The sequence below is a fragment of the Topomyia yanbarensis genome, chromosome 2 (assembly GCF_030247195.1).
Source record: "Topomyia yanbarensis strain Yona2022 chromosome 2, ASM3024719v1, whole genome shotgun sequence".
Lineage (NCBI taxonomy): Eukaryota > Metazoa > Arthropoda > Insecta > Diptera > Culicidae > Topomyia > Topomyia yanbarensis.
This window is the reverse complement of record NC_080671.1, coordinates 73,549,094-73,570,971: the sequence shown is the minus strand read 5'-3', so window position 1 is coordinate 73,570,971 and position 21,878 is coordinate 73,549,094. Positions and strand designations below refer to the sequence as shown.

At 36.4% G+C, this 21,878-nt stretch overlaps 2 protein-coding genes and 1 non-coding gene across 3 annotated transcripts; 2 read left to right on the top strand and 1 right to left on the bottom strand.

The window, feature by feature from the left end:
- Nucleotides 1–2,312: 2,312 nt before the first annotated feature.
- Nucleotides 2,313–6,878, top strand: LOC131678452 (ionotropic receptor 75a-like). Its single transcript, XM_058958618.1, has 9 exons — nucleotides 2,313–3,257; nucleotides 3,316–3,449; nucleotides 3,746–3,916; nucleotides 3,972–4,416; nucleotides 4,489–4,530; nucleotides 4,641–4,808; nucleotides 4,880–4,962; nucleotides 5,025–5,164; nucleotides 6,660–6,878. Exons 1-9 carry the CDS (start codon nucleotides 3,036–3,038, stop codon nucleotides 6,749–6,751), a joined length of 1,497 nt encoding a protein of 498 aa, XP_058814601.1. The 5' UTR covers nucleotides 2,313–3,035; the 3' UTR covers nucleotides 6,752–6,878.
- Nucleotides 6,879–9,444: 2,566 nt separating this feature from the next.
- Nucleotides 9,445–9,517, bottom strand: Trnaf-aaa (transfer RNA phenylalanine (anticodon AAA)). Its single transcript has one exon. It is a non-coding gene; the product is annotated as a tRNA-Phe (tRNA).
- A 7,029-nt stretch (nucleotides 9,518–16,546) lies between these two features.
- Nucleotides 16,547–20,003, top strand: LOC131678451 (ionotropic receptor 75a-like). The gene is made up of 11 exons (XM_058958617.1): nucleotides 16,547–16,682; nucleotides 16,738–16,907; nucleotides 16,962–17,291; nucleotides 17,350–17,483; nucleotides 18,243–18,413; nucleotides 18,475–18,919; nucleotides 18,987–19,028; nucleotides 19,136–19,303; nucleotides 19,382–19,464; nucleotides 19,525–19,664; nucleotides 19,735–20,003. Exons 1-11 carry the CDS (start codon nucleotides 16,547–16,549, stop codon nucleotides 19,824–19,826), a joined length of 1,911 nt encoding a protein of 636 aa, XP_058814600.1. The 3' UTR covers nucleotides 19,827–20,003.
- The last annotated feature ends 1,875 nt before the right edge of the window (nucleotides 20,004–21,878 follow it).

Genomic DNA, 21,878 nt, shown 5'->3' with positions numbered 1-21,878 from the left:
TATTTCTAATCATTCTCAGAAGTGCTCGTTTTCGCCTGTACCGTAAACCATTGATGGTTTGATGCGACTTCAAGGTTACAAGATTCATCTCTGTTGTATGGGTTAACAAACACGGGACCTACAGCACGAAAATCATACGCACTACTCGGTGTATTGCTGATCTGCATCTGAGCCGTGCCACGAAATCGGCTGGAGGAACCCCCGGCGTCTCAGTTCATGATGTCTCCTGATGAAGTCCTTTCTAATCTGTATTCGATGAGGCTGATCTCCCGTTTGTCTGAAGCTGGAAGTTATTATTTTTCTTCTCCCTGTCAACATTGTCCACCCTGTCTCCCATTTTACTAATACCTACACGCAGAAAAAAGATTTGTAGGTTCAATAAAAATATGAATTAAGTTCAATAAACAAATTATTGGGAGCATCTTGTTCCCCGGGTCCAGATGGTGTTCCCTCGATTTTTGTCAAAAAGTGCATCAGCGGGCTTCTTGAACCACTTCGGCGAGTCTTCGAGCTATCACTCACTACTGGTACATCCCCTTCCTGCTGGAAAGCAGCGCACATGTTTCCAGTTCATAAAAAAGGAAACAAATCGAACATTTACAATTATCGGAGAATATCGAGTTTAAGTGCCGTATTAAAACTGTTCGAGCTGGTAGTGTTAGATCCTATTTTCTTTCACTGCAATCACTACATTGCAGATGACCAACACGGTTTCACGCCTAAACGATCGACAACAACAAACCTGCTCTCGTTCACAACATATGTAATGGATGGATTCGCCGACGGATTTCAAACCGATGCTATTTACATGGATCTATCTGCGGCCTTCGACAAAATCAACCATGATATCGCAATAGCGAAGCTGGACAAACTCGGCATTCATGGACAACTTCTGCGCTGGTTTCGTTCCTATCTCGATGGAAGGCAACTCCAAATCAGCATTGAGGACTGTCTATCTGCACCATTCTTCGCTACATCCGGCATACCACAAGGAAGCCATCTCGGTTCAGTAATATTCCTCCTCTACCTTAATGACGTCAATTTCACATTACGAGGACCCCGCCTTTCTTTCGCCGACGACATTTTTTCAACAAATACGGGATAAAACCGATGCCGAGCTTCTTCAGAGGGAACTGGACAGCTTTAGTACGTGGTGTGATCTAAACAGAATGGTTTTAAGCCCGAGTAAATGCTCAATCGTTAAGTTCACGCGGAAGCGCCATCCGACTCAGTTTAACTACCATTTTTTCGGCTCGAGTATTCCAAGACACTTTCACATCAAAGATCTCGGAGTCATCATGGATTCGGCACTAACATTCAAACCACATACTTCATACATCGTGGATAAGGCATCACGACAGTTTAGGTTCATCTTCCGAATAGCGAAAAACTTCAGGGACGTATACTATCTTAAATCGCTTTACTGTGCGTTGGTCCGCTCAACGTTAGAATATTGTTCGGCTGTTTGGAATCTGGCTGTTTACCGCAGGTTCATACGCTTCGCCCTTCGGCATCTCCCATGGCGAAACAGATTTCAGCTGCCGAGCTATGAAAACCGTTGCCAGCTAATACACCTCGATACACTCAGCATTCGGAGGGACTGCTCTTGAGCCCTGTTCGTCTCGAACTTACTCTCTGCCAGAGTGGATTGCCCTACAATCCTCGGACGTCTGGATCTTCAAGCCCACGTTCGAGCTCTACGTAATAACTCTCTTCTGCGAGCTCCGTTCAGGAGAACCAACTATGGTTGCCAGAGCGCTGTTACCGGACTCCAGCGAATTTTTAACAGTGTGGCGACGGTATTTGACTTCAACCGGACGCGGAATGCGATAAAAGCGAAAATGTTGGCAATTTTAAAATGTAATTAGTTTAAGAAACCACCATTGGGGCCAAGTGACCTGTTGGTGAAGGTAATAAACATAAACATAAACATAAACCTAAAACGACAATGAACTACTATGTAAACCGAATGAATATTATATACAAACGCAAGAAATTTTCAACCATCTACGCCAGGAATAAAACGAGGTTATGAAATCGGAACCGTCGATTTAGTTATAATTGCAACAAATAGTGGTCAATTATAAACAAGAATATCACATTGGTTACAAATTAGTTCGAATTTATACATTTCTCTATTGCACTTATGCATTGATGCTGACTCATTCAGCAAAATGATTTTTAGCCAAGCGACATTCGGCGAAACTCCATTCGGCCAAATCGCAATCGGCCATTTGACCCGTTCTTCCAATTGGCTATAGGTGATATGACCAGGCCGATTCGGCCATTGGGCCCGTTCGATCAAGTACCAGTAGGTTAAATAGCATTGGGTCAAATAGCATTCGGCGAAATAACTTTCTACCAAATGACCGGACACTCTTATATCCCGTATAATGAAGTCCTTTTAACGAACCAATTTCGTATTCAATCAAGAAAGGACAAGGTTGAAAATCCCTGATGTAAATGTTACTATATAAAGAAACCCTGAAAACAATTCAACGAAGGCTGCACGATGTTTCTAATTCAGTTAGTACTCTTAGCAAAGATGTTATACTCAATCGAAACCGTTGACATTGATGCAGTGGTAGATTTCCTGAAAATGAAATATTCTAAAAGTGTCGTATTTTTTCTATGTGATATCAACGAAAGTATGAATTGATATTTGAAAATAGCAGAAAGATAAAAAATATGTTCCAATTGCAGTGTCTAGAATATACACGAAGATAAATCATGAAAATGTGTCTGTTAGAGTGGTGCAAATCAATAAAGGATCCGTAATATTTCCACCTAACATACTACCTTATTCGAGTTACAGCAGAACAACATGCGTTTTCGATTACAGCTGTGATGAATCGTTATCGATATTGCAAAATGTAAACCATGTAACAACTCGGTCAAATTCGTATATAATTGCAGTGTTTTGGCAGTTTTCAGATCTACACTACTTTAACATAACTTACAACTGGCTATTCCTGGCTGAGAACGACACAACAGTGGATGCAAATATCGTTCTCTGGAAGTTAAAATCTATTCAAATGAACACAGATCTCACTATACTGGAAAATGTTTCAAATTCCACCGAGAAGAGTTATGCTTTGGTCGATGTCTACGCGAAGGGTCGACACTTGTGCAAGGATATTTACCAGCACAAGTATGGGGTGTGGAGTAGTAGCAAAGGAATTACAATGGTACCTGGTTATAGCAGGTACTACGTGAGATATAATTTCGATGGGCTTCAATTGCGTGGAGTGATAGTGGTGAGAAAATCATCAATTACCGATATCAATGGACTGAACTTAGCGAATATAATTTCAGATTGACAGAGACAATGTCACTTCAAAGGACGTTGATAGTATACTAGAAGCTCCAGGTAGTATACAAGGGGTAGTGCTATTTGTGAAATATCATTATGCGTTGTTGTGTATACTACGTGATTATCACAATTTCAGGTAACCACCGCGTAATTGAAATTTTAATTCAAGTTTAACCTGCTTCACTATAGCTATGGTGAAATGTAAAACATTCAGCTAGAAACATTTAAAAGGAATGCAATCAACAATTCAATATTCGTATGATAAATTTATTGTGCACTTCATGAATTCTGAAAATACGCATAGTTTTTCAGCATTTTTTCCACAATGTTTCTACACACTTTACAATATTCGCTTTACATTTCCAAACTGCAGTAAACATGTAAATAACACTTAAATCGCATAATTCTAGAATACTATTTATTCAACTACAGGATTAAATATCGTGTTGCTAGGGGCTGGGCAGGAAGACTGAAATCTGGCTATCGACTAGGTTTACTAGGAATTTTAGCACGAAACGAAGCAGATGTAGCAGCAACGGCCGTATTCCAGCGAACAAATCGTCATGCCGAATTCGATGTTATTCATCTAAGTTGGGAATTTTCGTACGTTTGTTTGCTAGGACATTTCACGTTCCATCTAATTTTTTTGCTATTTTAGGGCAGGCTTTATTTACCGCATGACACCCCAGCTAAGTGATGCATCCGGTGGGGGTAACTTTTTCATTCCTTTCGATGACAACGTTTGGATTGCATCTGCTGTTACGATACTAGTTTTAATTATCGTTTTGAAGCTTAGTAGTTTAATATTTTCCAGAATATTTCGCAGCGATCCGCTTATTTCAGTAGTAACTTACTTCCTGGACGCCGTGGCCTGCATAGCTCAACAGGGTCTATCAAGTGAAGTATCTCATAGAATACCGATCAGAGTCATTTTACTCTCGTTGCTTGCTTTAAATCTGGTTCTGTACAACTACTACACCTCAGCAGTGGTTGGAGGATTACTCAGTTCTCCTGGTAAAGGTCCACAAACCATAAAAGAAATCATTGAAAGTCCACTGACGCTATCGTTTCTAGATATTGGGTATCACAAAATCCTGTTTCGCGTGAGTGAAACTACCAGCTGCTACATAAAACATTGAGTCGTAAATCAATCTATCAACTTGTTTTTTTTACAGGAAACCAAAAAACCCATAATCCAAGAGCTGTACCAGAAGAAGGTATCATTTCACAGCAGCTATATTTAGCTAATCACACTCCCTCATCATAACATTTCATTTCTCACATGTTTCACGATTCATATTAATTTCGAACGTACACTTGGGAGCAGTTGCAGCCGTCGCGTGTAGGTCTCAATACCATTCCAGTATACACAGATGTATCAACGGCAGTACCATACCTGAAGAAAGGAGGATATGCGTTTCATTGTGAAATGACAGAGGCGTTCGAGACTATTGCGGATCAGTTTGATGCTATTGAAATTTGCGAATTGAGAACGGTAATGTTGTGTACAGTCAAAATGTACATTTTTTTACAACTAATCACAACACAATCTTCACTATTTCGAAGGCTGCTGGATTATTTGCTGACCTTAACTTGTTGAGCTTCGTGGTTCCAAAAAGAAGTATGTACACGGAATTATTTAAAATAACGTATGTAAAGCAGTGCGTCCAACAGAACCGCTATAAACTTCATCTTTATGCTATTATTTCAGAATGATGAGAGCACAAGAGGTCGGCCTGGTGAAAAAAAAATTGAAAACGTTCAAAATCGAAAAACCTATCTGTCAAGCTGGAAGCCGAGTTAATCCAGTAGAACTGTCAGGAGTTTTATTGGCGTTTGCTATTTTGTTCGGTGCGAAGCACGTTCGATCTTTAGAAGGGTTTAAGGGTTTCAGTGTGAAAAAATCAATTCTTTCGCGATTCTTTTGGAAGTTTGGGTGAAACGAATTGATCAAAACTTTTGTACATTATAATGTATCATTTCAATAACATTCTGTAATTTTTCCATTCAAAAATTTCTACAAGCGACTCGGTGACGAAGCTTTTTGTAGAAGGTCTCTGGAAAAAACACGATTTGCGGTGTTAACTGCCATTCAAAAGTTACTTAACCGATTTAATTCAAACTTTGCATGCACATTCTATGTAAAAAATACCTAACCACTACTTTGCGTTTGTGAGATAATTTTTCATGCAAGAGATTTTTTTAAACTCATAAAAAGGTGGAATTTTGCGCGAAAATATCAATTTTTATTTGAAATGAGTAAAAAAAAACTCTTAATTGAAAAATTATCTCAACACTCAACGTGAAATAAATCGGTTTAATGGGTTTTGAATGACAGTTTGTCGCTGTTGTGCTATCTTATGACAAGCGCCATTTAGCATATTTCGAGAAAAACGATTTTTAAAGTTTGAGATTGAATATCTTGAAACTTATAAATGGTATAAACAATCCAAAGAAGACAATTGATGCTTCTATCTATTCTGTATTAATCTCTTAAATATTACGTCAAATAGTCAACCGATTATGTTGCGAGTTTTTACTATGAATGTAAACAAAAGTCGCACTCATACGTGTCATAGGCGTGTATTGATGACAAAATTTGTATGACGTGTCATAATTGTGCATGGAAAATTTTTCATAGAAAAAAATCATCAATTTTTAACTTTTAGTCATATCATTGCGTTCATATAGTCTATAAACAATCGGTGAAATTCATTTTGAAGGAAATGAGTCAGGGAATCTATAAAAAATTATTATTTTTGGTTGTAGTGTTGCCAAATATCCTTTATTTCCAGCTTAAAACTAAAACTGTGTTTTTCTCACAACTCGTGTAATTTTCTTTTGAAAATGTTTATGCCATTGTGTTACCCAGACATTTTCACACATAAAAACATCTAAAACTTCAATATAACTTGAGCAAATCCCTAGATACAGTGATTTGAAGCAAAAAACTTACAATTTCTCATCATGTTTCTCGCTATATCTAAGTAACCAAGTAGAATTTCAAAATTCTGAAAACGTCACTTTGTAGAGATTTTTCAAACAAGTAATGTGACATATCTAACTCAGTTTACCCCAAAATAGCGTTTGTCATAAGATAGCACAACAGCGACGAGTTAACACAGCAAATCGTATTTTTCGAGAAACGTGCTACAAAAAGCTTCGTCACTGGGTCGTTTGTTGAAATTTTCGCGGAAAAATAATAATGCACAAAAGTTTTGATCAATTCGCTTCATCCAAATTTCTAAAACAAATTCGCAAAAGTGTTTTTACACCGAAACCCTTACCACCCCCACCATAAAAAACAAAACCAAATTTTTAATCAAACTATCCTTTCTTGTTTTAGGTGGGATAATTTTAGCCATCATTTTGCTATTGATGGAAAGGATCTCTTGTAAGCGGAAAGCTAATAAAGAAATTCATTTCTATATCAATTGAACGATTTTCCGCAATTCGCGGTTTTTAACAAGATGTGAGACAGTTTTTAAACATAGAGATTTCGATTAAGGATGAGCAGTGCAGTAAAAAAATGCACAATCCTATTGCTCTTTATAAGTATTAAATAGAAGGCACGTTTAATTCACTTAATTTCGAAAATATCAAGCGACGAGGAGATATAACTAAGAAATGTATATTGAAATAACACCTCCGCCCCACCTTCTTCTCTGCAACTACTAGATCATGCTACAGAAGATTTAGATTATTTAAGCAAGTGCACAACACACGCATATAATTAAATGTTACAAATAATACAACAAAATATAGCATTTCATACAGCAAGATGTTTCATAATTCACAAAAAATTCGTCCAACACAACTAGATTTTCCCGTATAGACTCGGTGAAAACCAATCAAATTGTTAAGACATACTATGTATGTCCCAATTGTTTGCAATTAGTACAGTTCAGGACCCGCACAAAAAACGAACAGGTAGATCAACCTTGTCAAAGAGGAAATAGTTACGTGGAGCATACGCAAAGGTGACCCGATAAGAGTCTGAGTTGACATATGTTCTCTTCCCGTTAGCTGCGACTGATGCTGAATGATATCGGTCACAATCCAGTATCTTCACTGGCTGAAGCAAGGGATGTTTAAGGTTCAAAGAACTTTCGGTGAGTGTCTATGAGAATTGAACGCTTGATAGTATGTGTTGAAAAAAATGTGTTCAGCTTTGCCACCGGATTATCCATATAAAACCTTTTCAAAACTCTAAAAGAAGAAAATCAGCCGATTTATTGGATCATCACTATTCAAATCATGCTAAATAGGAGCTGGAAAAACTATCGGCTTAGTTGAATGGTGCTTTTGAAAAAGTGGCTGTGATGTTTTGCCACACTACCACAACGTGCTGGGGTACGCAACACAACTGCGCAATGAAAAAACCACAGCCACTTTTTCAAAAGCACCATTCAGCCAAGCCGATAGTTTTTCCAGCAGCTATTTAGCATGATTTGAATCATGATTATCTGATAAATCGACTGATTTTCTTCTTTTAGAATTTTGAAAAGGTTTTATATGGATAACTGAACACATTTTTGCCTTTCTCATATAGAAAGGTTATGCAATCACTCTGAAAAACGTCAACCTAATCCCGGCCAAACTTTTTTTTGGACTCGCATAAGGTTTCTGGATTTTAACAGGGGCGTAGTTGATGGTTTACGGAGAGGGGTTACACCCCCCTCCCCTCTACTGTTCACTCCCCTCCTTTAAAAATCTCCTTAAATCACCCCTCAGACCACCACCCCATCCAGCCCTCATACCCCTCCCTTTCAACCCCATCATCTTTCAACCACCACTATATCACAAAGCTTACCAATTTAAGCTGGGGAGTCGTTCGTTCATAGGACTTTCGCCCTCCTCACATACCCACCCCCGCATGACAAAATGAGTTAGCAAGCAGATAACATTGATCTAAGGCCGATTAGGCTAATGGAGCATGATATTTTTTTGTTTCAAGTGTTTCACCGTCGACACGTAGCTCATCAAGTTCGTGGCTGGCACGCCATTGTGTATAAGTGCAAAGTATACTAAGAATGTAATGGACATTTCCACAATTATGTTGAACATAAAAAGCCTCCGTGCCATAGTTTAGAGGAATGAGAAAGGCACAATTGCACCGCTAGGTGGATTAAAACAGGTTTTTCCTACGCATACTACCAAGCGCTCAATTCTAACACATGCTCAAAAAAGGTAACTTGAGCCTTAAAATAGCCTATCGCGTGTTCCAGCAGATCCGCGAAATTCAAATTTTAATCGAAAGCGACCCCATATATTTCGTCCTGGTTAGCCGGTACACATAATCTGTACTCCTTTGTAAAAAGCGTATAGCCAGCAATATCATTTGCCCGCTTCAAATTATTTACCACCACCCGAAGCTTATCAGTGCGAATTTTCAATATCGTTCCACCAAAACTAGAGAATTATCCATACACACAAACACACACACACACATCAGTGATGTAGCCAGGAAGGCGGTGAGGTTGGGGGTTAACCCGTCCGTAGTAACCGTGCTTATTACTTTAATTAAACATTGCACAATAATACTTTTGGAATTATATTGTCAGATCATTACATTGAGAACCTATTGTTTTAAGCATTATGGGGACTTTTGGAAAATTGTTGGAATTGGATCTTGTAACTTAGCCGAGGTCTCATAGTTGTCAAATTATCATGACCTCTTTTTGGAAGAGATGCTCCGAAATATAGATTAGGGACAATGCTTCGAATGGAAGCGCAGTTTGATGATTATAACCATAAACTTGCTCATCGAAACATTGCATACAATTGAATATATGCTGAAAATGTATTTTTTGAGAATGCGTAAATTTGAGACGGAAAATCAGTGCCATTAACAACGATAATAAAATTTTGGAAAGTAGAAGGAAAATGATGAAAAATGACGTATTCCGTTTGTCTTCAGCAGGTCAGTATCGGTTTTTATGGGCATTTTTTTTTTGATTATTATTACACGTACATTCCTTGTTTTGCCGTGAGTCTTTGTTTTTTCCTTTTTTAAGAATTTTTATGAACGTGCCCACTGGAAAACAGGCAGAGAAAGAATGACCGGAACGATGAGAATGAAGAAAACGGTGAAAATTCACCGTTTTATTGGAAACACTGAGAAAAGATATGTCCTCAAGCAGGAATCGAACCTGCGATCTCCCAGTCTTTAGTTGGGTGCGTTAACCACTCCGCCATCGAGGAACTGTGATGATGTCATCACACATGATCACCACCACAGCCTCCAACACGTCCTAGTTGACCTATCGACCCCCAATGTCTCCTATAAGCAAAGATTCACGCAGGAGCGGATCCAGAAAAAAATTTCGGAGAGGGTCCGAAATTTCGATTTTGAAATGTTCATTGTACAATACGTAATATGTAATACCCTCATTTAATTAAAATCAGCTTTGGTGAACGAATCTGATTTGGAATGTTTTAGAATTTACAATGAATTTAAAATAGAAACTACTTTAAAATTTCTCATGAAGTTTAAAATTTTCGGGGGGGGGGGGGGTCCGGACCACCAAGACCCCCCTCTGGATCCGCCACTGGATTCACGACAAAACAAGAAATATATAAATTCCATCAACGACTGGATTTGTCGTTAGCATCTGCCAATAGGCTTTGAGAGCAGACATCAACATGACCCACCATAGCTCTACTCGACTGCCAAAGTCTGGCAGCGACTGAGTTAGCTAAGGGGGCAAACAGTGATAATAAATATCACAAGCCTTGAGCGCAGTCTACTGGACCTAAAAATAGATAACGAGAGAGATTTGGCCCGATCGATGAGAGGGGGAGGTGGCGATCTGCTTGTAGGAGACATTGGGGGTCGATAGGTCAATTAGGAGGTGTTGGAGTCTGTGGCGGTAATCAAGACACTGTTGAGAATATGTGATGACATCATCACAGTTCCTCGATGACGGAGTGGTTAACGCACCTAACTAGAGACTAGGAGATCGCAGGTTCGATTCCTGCTTAAGGACATAACTTTTCTCAGTGTTTCCAATGAAAAGGTAAACTTTCACCATTTTCTTTGTTCTCGCCGTTCCGGTCATTCTTTCTCTGTCTGTTTTCCAGTGGATACGTTCATAAAAATCATTATAAGTAGCCTCTAAGCAGGATCGGAAATAATAAAAAATTCAAAATATTTCAAGTTACTGGTGTATATTTGAGTGTTAAATTGAACGGTGCAATAAATTTTTGTATACGAGGACTCGTTCTAGACTTTTGAGCTTCAATGGTGAAGAAAAGTAAAATTAATGGTAGAAAACAATTTTTTACGGTTACGATTATATTATTTCGTAACTGCCAACTTTAGATGTTTAGTATCTTTGAAGAATATTACAACTTAAAGCAGCACCTCATCTAATAAAATAATTTTGGCGGTCTTCAGCAAAGCTTTCAAACATACTTTTTCAAACAACTTTATAGAACGAAGCGGGCAGAGTGTAGCTGGTCAGTAGATTGCCTTATACGTAGCTCATCTGGGTTATACATATTGCCAACCGCCGTACGTCCGATTACATTTTTTCAAACCTAAAAAAACCGAAAGACCCTAAAGATAAACCATCTATAACCAAAATGAAAAAAAAACTTTGTTGAAGATATTCCAAAACTAATTTTCTTGAAGTCATGAATAGCCCGTGTGTTCGGAATATCAAAATATATTAGACTATATGTGAAAGAAAACCTTTAAAACAAGTTATTATGATATTACTGTAATTGATAAATCTTAGCTGCTGTCTATAAACAATATAATTCACATTCTAATCAGTGTGGTCTCTGAAGCTTACAAAAGACAAAAATAAAAAAAATGCTTAAACATCGTTGTATTTCTCGGTATGATGCATTCATGTAGCATTTATATTTTCAACAAAGTTGCTTAAAATGACTTTATCAACAACTTCACTTAAGACACCAAGTCTCGGTCGTCAAACGGTGAGATAACATAGTCTTCACTAAAGGGATTGGAATGACAAGGAGACGCCAAGCTCCGTTTGAAGTTTCAATTCAGCTGTAGAAGCTAATAGCTGAGTTCGGATTCAGAACGGAGCATATCGTTTCTTTGTTTTTTTAATCTCTTTAGTTCTCACAAGTCTCCTATCTCATGCCTCCACGCGAGTCTAAGTCTATTGATGACATTTGGTCCTTAGACCGGCGACGACTGGGTGCTATCAGCCTTCTGCCGATAGTAGCAGAATAAGAGGGTGCGAACAATCAAGGAAACACTACCGTAAAAATGAATATTTGATCGGAGATCAGCCGCAACAAGACTTTAATCTGACTAGTATCGATGATCGCGGGTCAATACGTACTGAAAATTCGCCGCGTCTGTTTTTATAAATCTAATTTCAAGTTCCGTAACAATTCTTTGTTTTTATCTTCAATGGTCGTTATTATCGCTCGTATACGTGTATTTTACAAATCATCCAATACGTGAAATAGGAAATACATACCTTGATTTGCAACGTCGCGCGCTATCATAGCTCTTTGTCTGTATAGCGTGTTATCACTCGGTGGTTTTCAACCAAATAAGTATATCGTAGAGAAGAAGTAGCGAATTCTGTCTAAATACCGTTACAATAGATAGTGATCCGGCCAATTACGTAGGTAGGATTAGCTTTTCTAGCCAATACTCCCACGGTCGGCTGTGTGGAGTTAAAGTTGCTTTTGTTTGGGAAACATAGGATACTCTCGGCAGCCGGCTGCCCAGAGTTTAAAAAGAACCAAAAACCAGTCAATTTACTGAAGACATGCAAGTTCTATAGATTTTATACTTTCCACTCTGCAAGAAATCCAAAAGTGAATTTTAGGGTATTCCTGAAAACACAGTTTGTTTCATATAACGTTTGTAGATTCTCCTTTACGTTTTAACAATCTTTAGACAACTTCAAGATTGTTTTCAGGCACATATTTTGTTTCAATACACTAACTACTTAAGAGCCAGTTTTCAAAATTTTATCACTGGTCGTTTCGGTTCACAATTAGATTCCCAAATTGACGGAATAAGAGATACAACGGTAATTGAAAATTGGTTCAAAGAAATAGTTTGAAATTATAAAAGGGAAAATGTACTTTTGCATATAAAATATTTAAAATAATCCATAAAGAATTGTAAAACGATCCATAAAAAAGTTGTCAATGTTCCATAAAACAAAACTGAAAATCCATAAAACTGTGTGAATGATCCATAAAAAAGGGTGATTTGATCCATAGATTATGTAAAATTGAACCATAAAATGGTCTCAAAAGAGCACTAAAATAGTAATAAAAGAGCAATTAAAATGAACCAATGCCCCATAAAAATATTGGAAATGTTCCATAAAATGATACATTTTGCGCCATAAATTAACTGACATTGATCCATAGAATATTAACAATGTACATTAAAACACGTCGATATGTTCCATAATATCGACAAAAATGTTCCACGGTATTACAAAATGGAGCAATAAAATGTCAGAAAAAGTTCCATAAATTTGATGAAAATGTTTGCTAAATAATTTTTCTTGGTCCATAGAAGATGTAAAAATGAACATTAGAAATGATTCATATATCGAACGAAATTATTGTTTATGGATATTTACAAAACGATCCATAAGAAAAGAAAATGTAAAACGACCCATTAATATGTGCTTATGCATTAGAAAAAATAAATTTAATGAATTCATGCGAAATTTTATGGTAAACTTAAAAAATAAGTTGTGCTTAATAATTCTCATAACAGTGACAGTGTTTTAACAAGTGAGCTTATACTGGGAGCTAGTGTGATGCGGCTTGGCCGCATATCCGAGGCCAAGGATCCGAAGCGGCGCAAAGCCGCTGAGGATCCGTTGGACGAGGCATTGATTAACCCGTAGCTGGAATTGCAGGCAAACCTGTGGTCCTCTCGTTTGCCCGGTTTACTTAAACATAGGGGCTATAGCTAGTTAAAAGCCGACTGAGCGGCAGCGAAGTCGGACAGTGCACAAGAAAGCGATGTGGCGTAGCCACATTAGTCAGTGTTCGTGTATAAAGTGTCCGTTTTCGCTTCAGATAGTTATTCAGATAGTATTTGCGACTCATGCCAGCCTGTATAGGTGGTCTAATAACACTCAGCGCTCTAATATCATAAATACCCTGACGTTTAAAGAGTTGCCATAATGATTTCAGGTTAGCTAAGGTCAGTTACCTGACTAGTGGGATACGGAAGCTTAAGTTTAACTATAATGTATGCAATGCTTGTTGTAGTTATATGCAGTGCATGTATGCATGGTTTGTTGTAGTTTGACATTACAACCAAATGTAATAAACTTTATTATTAGTTCGAGTAGCAAAAATTTCGCATGAATTCATTAAATTTAATTTTTCTGGTGCATAAGCACATATTGATGGATCGTTTAACATTTTATTTTCTTATGGATCGTTTTGTAAATATCCATGAACCATAATTTAACGTTCGATATATGAATCATTTCTAATGTTCATTTTTACATCTTCTTTACAAGAAAAATTATTTAGCAAACATTTTCATCAAATTTATGGAACTTTTTCTGCCATTTTATTGCTCCATTTTGTAATACCGTGAAACATTTTTGTCGATATTATGGAACATATCGACGTGTTTTAATGTACATTGTTAATATTCTATGGATCAATGTCAGTCAATTTATGGCGCAAAATGTATCATTTTATGGAACATTTCCAATATTTTTATGGGGCATTAGTTGATTTTAATTGCTCTTTTATTACTATTTTAGTGCTCTTTTGCGACTATTTTATGGTTCAATTTTACATAATCTATGGATCAAATCACCCTTTTTTATGGATCATTCACACTGTTTTATGGATTTTCAGTTTGGTTTTATGGAACATGGACAACTTTTTTATGGATCGTTTTTCAATTTTTTATGGATCATTTTTGTTAGTTTAGCGGCGCAAACTTAGGGCTGCCAATTATAAAATCTTCAACTATGGTATAACTTTACCACAATAGATCGAAATATTACTCGCAGTGGTTCTTCTCCAACAACAAAAAAAATGGTATAACTTGATGAAATCTGATTGTGTTTATTAGTCATGGGTGCGTTTCGACTTCATCTCATCAGAAACCGACACTAACTTTTTCTCCTTAGGGTGAAATATAGCATAGTAATTCTGTTTAATTTTTCTGAAAGAGTTTTGGAAAGGGATGGAAATAAGATATACAATTTCATTTTTTAATCGATGTATTGAAAAACATTCATATTTTACCTTGAAAAAATGTCAATTATTAAAATGTTATAGCTCTTTGCAACAACTTAGTTGAGGATAGGTTTGTATGGATAAGGTTTAGCGAAACTTAGGACTATAAGTTTGTGGTAATAGCTTTTTAGGTGTTTTAAAATTCGCGAAATATTAGGGGAGCCCGTGGCTATTCGATCCTACTTAAGCAAATCGCCTTTTAGGTGGATAGATGTGAAAAAGGCTACATTTTGGTGCCATACAAGGTTCATCTGCACCACCCAATGGCAGCGCTAGGTGACGATTTGCAAACCTCTACGTTTTCCATTCTCTTACAATGTAGGGGCAATTCAGACCGTCATTTTTCTTTAATTTTTTTACAATGGAATTATGTTTACCTATGAACTAGTTACAAGAGACATTCCTTAAAAATAAAAAAAAATGCTTTACAAGAACTTAATCTAGTTTGTCACAGCTGTCGATTGGCGGCCCATGTATTTTCTTTGCTGTGGCGTTTGCAATGGTGTGCGCAGCCGCAAGCCGCTGAACGGTGGTTGACGGAATAGATGGTCTGAATAGCCCCGTACGCTCATATCGCACAAAAGTGGTGAGCGTCTTGAAAATATCTCTGTTTCCACCCAAACAAAAATCATTCCATAAAATAGGAGCCTCAAGCTTTCCAAAACACAAACACCTTTTATTTTTTCACTTTTATTTGTCGCTTTAATCATGGTTTTTTTTTCATTATAATGATTTGTGTTTTGAGAATAACAAAACAACGAAACACGTTGTATCTTCTTTCTACGAAAAACAAAGAATCAACTTCAGCTCTCAAAATTAATGTTTCAGAATAGCGGTTTCACGAATATGTACGATAGTCAGAAAATCTTGCTATTTTCTGAGAAATCGAGGTGGTCCGAATTATTATTTTCAAAATATATTTTCTCTCGGGGTTCCTTTATAACCAATTTTCATTTAAAAATTCTTTCATTATACTATCATTATATATTCTACTTTATCTTCGGAAGTCTTTCGATCGTGCCCGGATTTATATAACTCTGATACATCAAATTGGGCTATAATTGTCTATTATTTTGTACTTTATAATACGAAAAATACGACGATTCTGAAAAAAATATCTCGCGAATTTCGAGTAATCCATGCAAACTTATCCTCAATAAGGTTGCTGCGAAGAGCTAAAAAGTTTTTAAATGTGTTTTCTTTTAAGGTAAAATATGAATGTTTTTCACTGTATCGATTGCAAGTTAAAAATTTGAAAAACACGAATCAAACTTAATTTAAGTTGTATCCTACTTTCAACTCCTCTCAAAGTGCATTCAAAAACTAAATAGAATTAGATTTCAATAAGTAAGGGGTTACATATCTTTTTGTGCGAAAATGTCAAGAAAGTTTGAATTTACGTAAATGCATAAAGCTATGATTTCATTACATCAAACTTATAGTATTTTGGTAGCACATTTGTCAATGAAATAAACAAGCATAAGTTTATAAAAATATATTGATAATTGGCGAAGTTATGGTTTGTTCATTGGAGTCATTGGTAAAATGGTTAAAAAGCATTTATATCAACCAACAAAAAAACTAATAACACGAGCCTCAAAAGTTCATGCGTTTGACATTCGGTTGTACAACTTTTACGGTTGAGATTTACCTTGGGTCTGTGTTTCACCCCATCTTTCCCTAAAAAAATATTTTAGACCAATGAGACTTATCGTTCGTTTCAAAGGTACGGATTGAAGATGTTTATATTTTCTAAAAAAAATGATGATTCAGGAAGTTTACTAGGAAACTTTCCCGAACTCAAATTTCTATTATTGCTTGCATCAGTTTGATGGACAGGTTAAACGCAATTTAGCTAATGGTAAACAAACCAAAGATTGAAAAGAAAATTGACTTAGATTGTTCAATTGTAAATTAAACTGACAATCTTCTATAGCACACATATCGTCGTGCGAGGGATACTATATAAATGAAACTGACAGTCAGGTTAACATAGATCGCATGATGTCCCCCATTCAGTTACTACTTCTAGCGGTAATGTTTTATGCAACAGATACCGTGGACATGGATGCGGTGATAGATTTCTTAAAAATGAAATATTCAAAGAGCGTTGTGTTCTTTATATGCGATTCCAACCAATGTATGCAGTGAAATTTGAAAATAGAGGAAAAAATAAAAATATGCTCTAATTGCAGTGCCTAAAATATATACGAAGATAAATGAAGAAAATATATCTGTTAGAGTGGTGCAAATCAATAAAGAATCCGTGATATTTCCACCTAACATATTGCCTTATTCGAGTTATAGCAGAACAACATGCGTTTTCGATTACAGCTGTGATGAGTCCTTACCAATATTGCAGAATGTAAGCCGTGTAACAGATCGATCAAATTCGTAGATAATTGCAGTGTTTTGGCAGTTTTCAGATCTACACTACTTTAACATAACTTACAACTGGCTATTCCTGGCTGAGAACGACACAACAGTGGATGCTAATAACGTTCTCTGGAAGTTAAAATCTATTCAAATGAACACTGATCTCACTATATTGGAGAATGTTTCAAACTCCAGCGAGAAGAGCTATGATTTGATCGATGTCTACGCGAAGGGTCGACACTTGTGCAAGGATATTTATCAGCACAAGTATGGGATATGGAATAGTGACAAAGGAATAACAATGGTCCCTGGTTATAACAGGTACTACCTAAGATACAATTTCGATGGACTCCAATTACGTGGAGTGACAGTGGTGCGAAAATCATCAATTATCGATATGAATGAACTGAACTTAGCGAATATAATTTCAGATTGACAGAGACAATGTCACTTCGAAAGACGTTGATAGTATACTAGAGACTCCAGGTAGTACACAAGGGGTAGTGGTGTTTGTGAAGTATCATTATGCATTGTTGTGTATACTACGTGATTATCACAATTTCAGGTAAGCTATACAAAATACCATTTCCAAGATTTATACTCGCTAAGAGTTTTGAAGACAGAGTTAGCATTAAAACAAAAACATAACTAGCCACTGTGATGAGAATGCAAAATAATAGAAATGAATTGATCGACCGAAAATAACAATCGCACGGATAGAACATGCTTCCTAAAACCCGCTTCAAGTATATTAGAATGTAAAAATCGGATATAAACTTTAAGTATAAAAATCGAACTGGGGCTCTACACTGTAAGCGTCGATTAAAGCTTCAGTATAAAAACCGAAAAAAATGTAACTGATTATTACAAAGTAGTTTTTTTCTTGAACGTCACGATATATGGATGCTCCTACGCACGATTTTTTTTTATTTTTTATCCGGTTTTTATATGAAGATCCTTTCCTTACTTACTTCATTTTTATTAACGTGACTATAATTTTTTCCATTCATCGTTTCCGAATTTTGCCGTTGAGAATCTTATAAGCGATTCTTATACTGAAGGATCTCAGTCCGATTTTTACATTCTCATGTACTTAAAGCGGGTTTTCCAAAGCATGCTCTGCCCTTGCGAATATCGTTTTCGGTAGCTCTATTAAACAAAATATGTGTATTCAGGAATGATCTTTAAGAAGTATTTGCTTGGGTGCATAGTCATCTATACATTTTTATCAATCTGATCTCCTCTAAACATCGATCATCGAATACACTCAGCAAATAATTTTGCAAGAAACAATACATTAAAATTGTTACTCATATATTCACAGGATCAAATTTCGTATAGCTAGAGGTTGGGCCGGACGACTCAAGTCTGGCTATCGACTAGGCTTACTGGGAATTTTGGCACGAAACGAAGTAGATGTAGCAGCAACTGGAATTTTCCAACGAACAAACCGTCATGCCGAATTCGATATTATTCACCTAAGTTGGGAATTCTCGTACGCTTATATAGTAAGAAGCTTTGAAGCTTTCCATTTCATTACTTTTTACTTTTTTCAGGGCAGGCTTCATCTACCGCATGACACCCCAACTAAGTGATGCATCCGGTGGGGGTAACTTTTTCACTCCCTTCGATGAAAATGTTTGGATCGCATCGGCCGTTACGATGATAGTTTTGCTTATTGTTTTGAAGCTTAGCAGTTTAATATTTTCAAGAATATTTCGGGAAGACCCACACATTTCGCTTGTAACTTACTTCTTGGAAGCCGTAGCCAGTATTGCTCAGCAGGGTCTATCTGGTACAGTTTCTCCTAGAATGCCGATCAGAATCATTTTATTCTCGTTGCTTGTTTTAAATCTGGTCCTATACAATTACTATACCTCTTCGGTGGTTGGAGGACTACTTAGTTCTCCCGGCAAAGGCCCCCAAACCATAAAGGAAATTATTGAAAGTCCACTGACGCTATCGTTTCGAGATATTGGCTACCACAAAATCTTGTTTCGCGTGAGTGAAACTTTCAGCTGCTACTCGATTTAATCATAAATCAAACTACCAACCTGTTTTCTTGCAGGAAACTAAAAAACCCATAATCCAAGAGTTGTACCAGAAGAAGGTATCACTTCACAGTCGTCAATTAGCTAATCACATTCCCACATCATGGCGCTTGATATTTTTTCATGTATTACCACATAAAATTTGCGCGTTCACGTATGAGTGCAGTTGCGACCATCGCGCGAAGGCCTCAACACCATTCCGGTGTACACAGATGTGTCAACGGCAGTACCATACCTGAAGAAAGGAGGATATGCGTTTCATTGTGAGATGACCGAGGCGTTCGAGGCTATTGCGGATCAGTTTGATGCTGTGGAAATTTGCGAACTGCGAACGGTAATGTTGCAAGCGTTTAAAACATTTTCCTTTCTTTTTATTATTTTTATCATTCGGTATTTTTTTTTGATTTCGAAGGCTGCTGGATTGTTTGCTGATCTTAAATTGATGAGTTTTGTGCTTCCCAAACGAAGTATGTACACGGAATTGTTTAAAATAACGTATGTAAAAATCCATGCATCAGAACAGTTGTGTGCCTCAGTTTTACGAAATTATTTCAGAATGATGAGAACACAGGAAATCGGTTTGGTGAAAAGAAATCTCAAAATCTACAAAATCGAGAAGCCTATCTGTCAATCTGGAAGTCGAGTTAATCCAGTGGAACTACCTGGTGTTTCATTAGCATTTGCAGTTTTAGTTGGTACGAAGCATATTCGATCGCGGAAAAATACCTATAAATTTTTAACCGAACTATTCTATTGTTGTTTTAGGTGGGATAGTTTTGGCCCTCATTTTGCTATTGATGGAAAGGTTCTCATGGAAACAGAAATCTTTGAACGGATTACATGAATTTCTACATTAATTGAAGGATGCTTTCCCTTCGTAGCCTGAAGCTTTCATCGCGGTGTAATTTACTTTGCTAGCCAAATCTGTATGCTTGAAAAGCTAAACTGGAATACCGCAGACTTAGCGCTTGCAACAAGCCAGGAAGCGTATACACACAATGCGATCATCGAACGAAACCGAATAATTAAGTTATGTAAAGCACAAACTATAGCGAGCTGATAGGTTTAAGGTTTACAGTTTAATCAAAACTTCTTTTGTGCATTATTTTTATAATTTTTAGAAATTTGGGTGAACCAAATTGATCGAAACTTTTGTACATTATACTGCATCATTTCAATAACATTCTGTGATTTTTCCATGCAAAAATATTGACAAGTGACTCGGTGACGAAGCTTTTTGTAGATTGTCTCTGGTCTCTCGATTTGCGGTGTTAACTACCATTCAAAAACTACCTAACCGATTTATTTCCAACTTTGCATACACATTCTATATAAAAATGACTAACTCCTAGGTTGAGTTTTTGAGATGATATTTCAATTAAGGGGATTTTTTACTTATAAAATGGCGGAAACGCTATTTTTCAAAAAAAAAAAAAATTCTGCTGGTGCTGTTATGTTCTCTCAAAGATTTCAAATTTCTGAGATGACCATACTCTTCACTGTGTGTTTTAGGGTTGAAATGTTTAGCTCTTATTGGTACATTTGCGGCATTGACCAAAACAATAAATTTCCGCGATTTTTTAAAAAAGTTACTGTTTTCGGCAAAGTTATTCTGGATTATATTCCTTCCTGTGTGACCCAGGAAAACAAAACACATTGCGGTACCATTGAACAGACCACTCTATAGAACATTCATAACACGATTGTATGTTATCACCACTATGAAAACCTCATCACAACATTCCCATTGAAAGTTGAAAATTTGAGGAAAGCGAAAAAAAAAACTATTTTGTGTATGTCATTGTAATATAGAAAAATTTCATTCATATTTTTTGTTAGTAAAGTGATAACTATACAGTTTTAGTGTTTATTAAATGTTCGAAAAAATTTCTCACAGTCAAAATGACAATTCCAAAACCGTTATCTTTGAACGCTGAAAAACTTCGAAGAAGGTTTCTAACATTAACCAGCCCTTAATATGGTAAAATAATTTTAGCTATTAATTCTTCTAGAAGTGCTTGCGGAGAATTAATTCTTCAAACAATATTCTCCCTAGTAACCATTGAAGATATATGGTAGTTTTATAGCCACTCGTAAAACTTAGAGTGCACTTATAGCGTGATACAAAACTTCAATTGTTATTTGGGAAGTGACTTTTTGTCCTTAGCAAAAAAAAAATTTGTGAGCTTCAGAAATTTATGCCATAAATAAAATGTATATTTAATGGTTCATAAACAGTAGAAGAGAATTATCACATACAGTAATATTAGAATAACTTATTTCAAATTCTTTCTTTTACTAATAGCCAAATATTTCTACACCCTGTGCACATGGAGTATTCATGTCTTCAATAAAGTTGTTTGAAATAGGACTCTCGAAAACTAAGTTGGAGAAATTAAGTCTCGAATTAAAATTATTGAAGAGTAAATTCTGCATAATCATAGAGAAAATTTAGAATAGGACGTAAGTAACAATGCAAGATTCTCTTTGGAGTCTTTCTTTTTTGTTCATTACTTGGTTGTTTCAACATTTACTACTCATTATATTCTAGTAAAACCCGGCGGCTTTCGATATGTACTGGAAAATTAGTGAAAAGCGTTATAATGACGTCGCAATAATCGAAAGAAAAAGTAAACAAAGAGAGGTTCCCAATGTTACTTACAGCCTATTCTAAACTTTCTCCAAAACTACTTCTAGAAGGATTTAACGTCAAATAACGTTACGCAAAAATTGCCCAAAATTGACTCCCTCTCCTCGCATGTCGCAAAGTATCACAAATTGCTTTATCTCTCAGGCTTAGTAAGTAACAAATTCATTTTATCTTCGGTAAAAAGCTGTTACGTAACGTTTTAACTAACTCCCTCTCCTCTATATGTCATAACATGTCACATATTTATATGCCCCATCAC

What these genes read in the sequence shown, in the direction of transcription:
- LOC131678452 (XM_058958618.1), top strand. Translation starts at nt 3,036, where the DNA reads ATGAACACAGATCTCACTATACTGGAAAATGTTTCAAATTCCACCGAG. An exon ending in AAATTTGCGAATTGAGAACG is followed by an intron (nt 4,809 to 4,879) that starts GTAATGTTGTGT and finishes ACTATTTCGAAG; the next exon opens with GCTGCTGGATTATTTGCTGA. An exon ending in ACGGAATTATTTAAAATAAC is followed by an intron (nt 4,963 to 5,024) that starts GTATGTAAAGCA and finishes CTATTATTTCAG; the next exon opens with AATGATGAGAGCACAAGAGG.
- LOC131678451 (XM_058958617.1), top strand. Translation starts at nt 16,547, where the DNA reads ATGTCCCCCATTCAGTTACTACTTCTAGCGGTAATGTTTTATGCAACA. An exon ending in TATATGCGATTCCAACCAAT is followed by an intron (nt 16,683 to 16,737) that starts GTATGCAGTGAA and finishes CTCTAATTGCAG; the next exon opens with TGCCTAAAATATATACGAAG. An exon ending in CCTTACCAATATTGCAGAAT is followed by an intron (nt 16,908 to 16,961) that starts GTAAGCCGTGTA and finishes GTGTTTTGGCAG; the next exon opens with TTTTCAGATCTACACTACTT.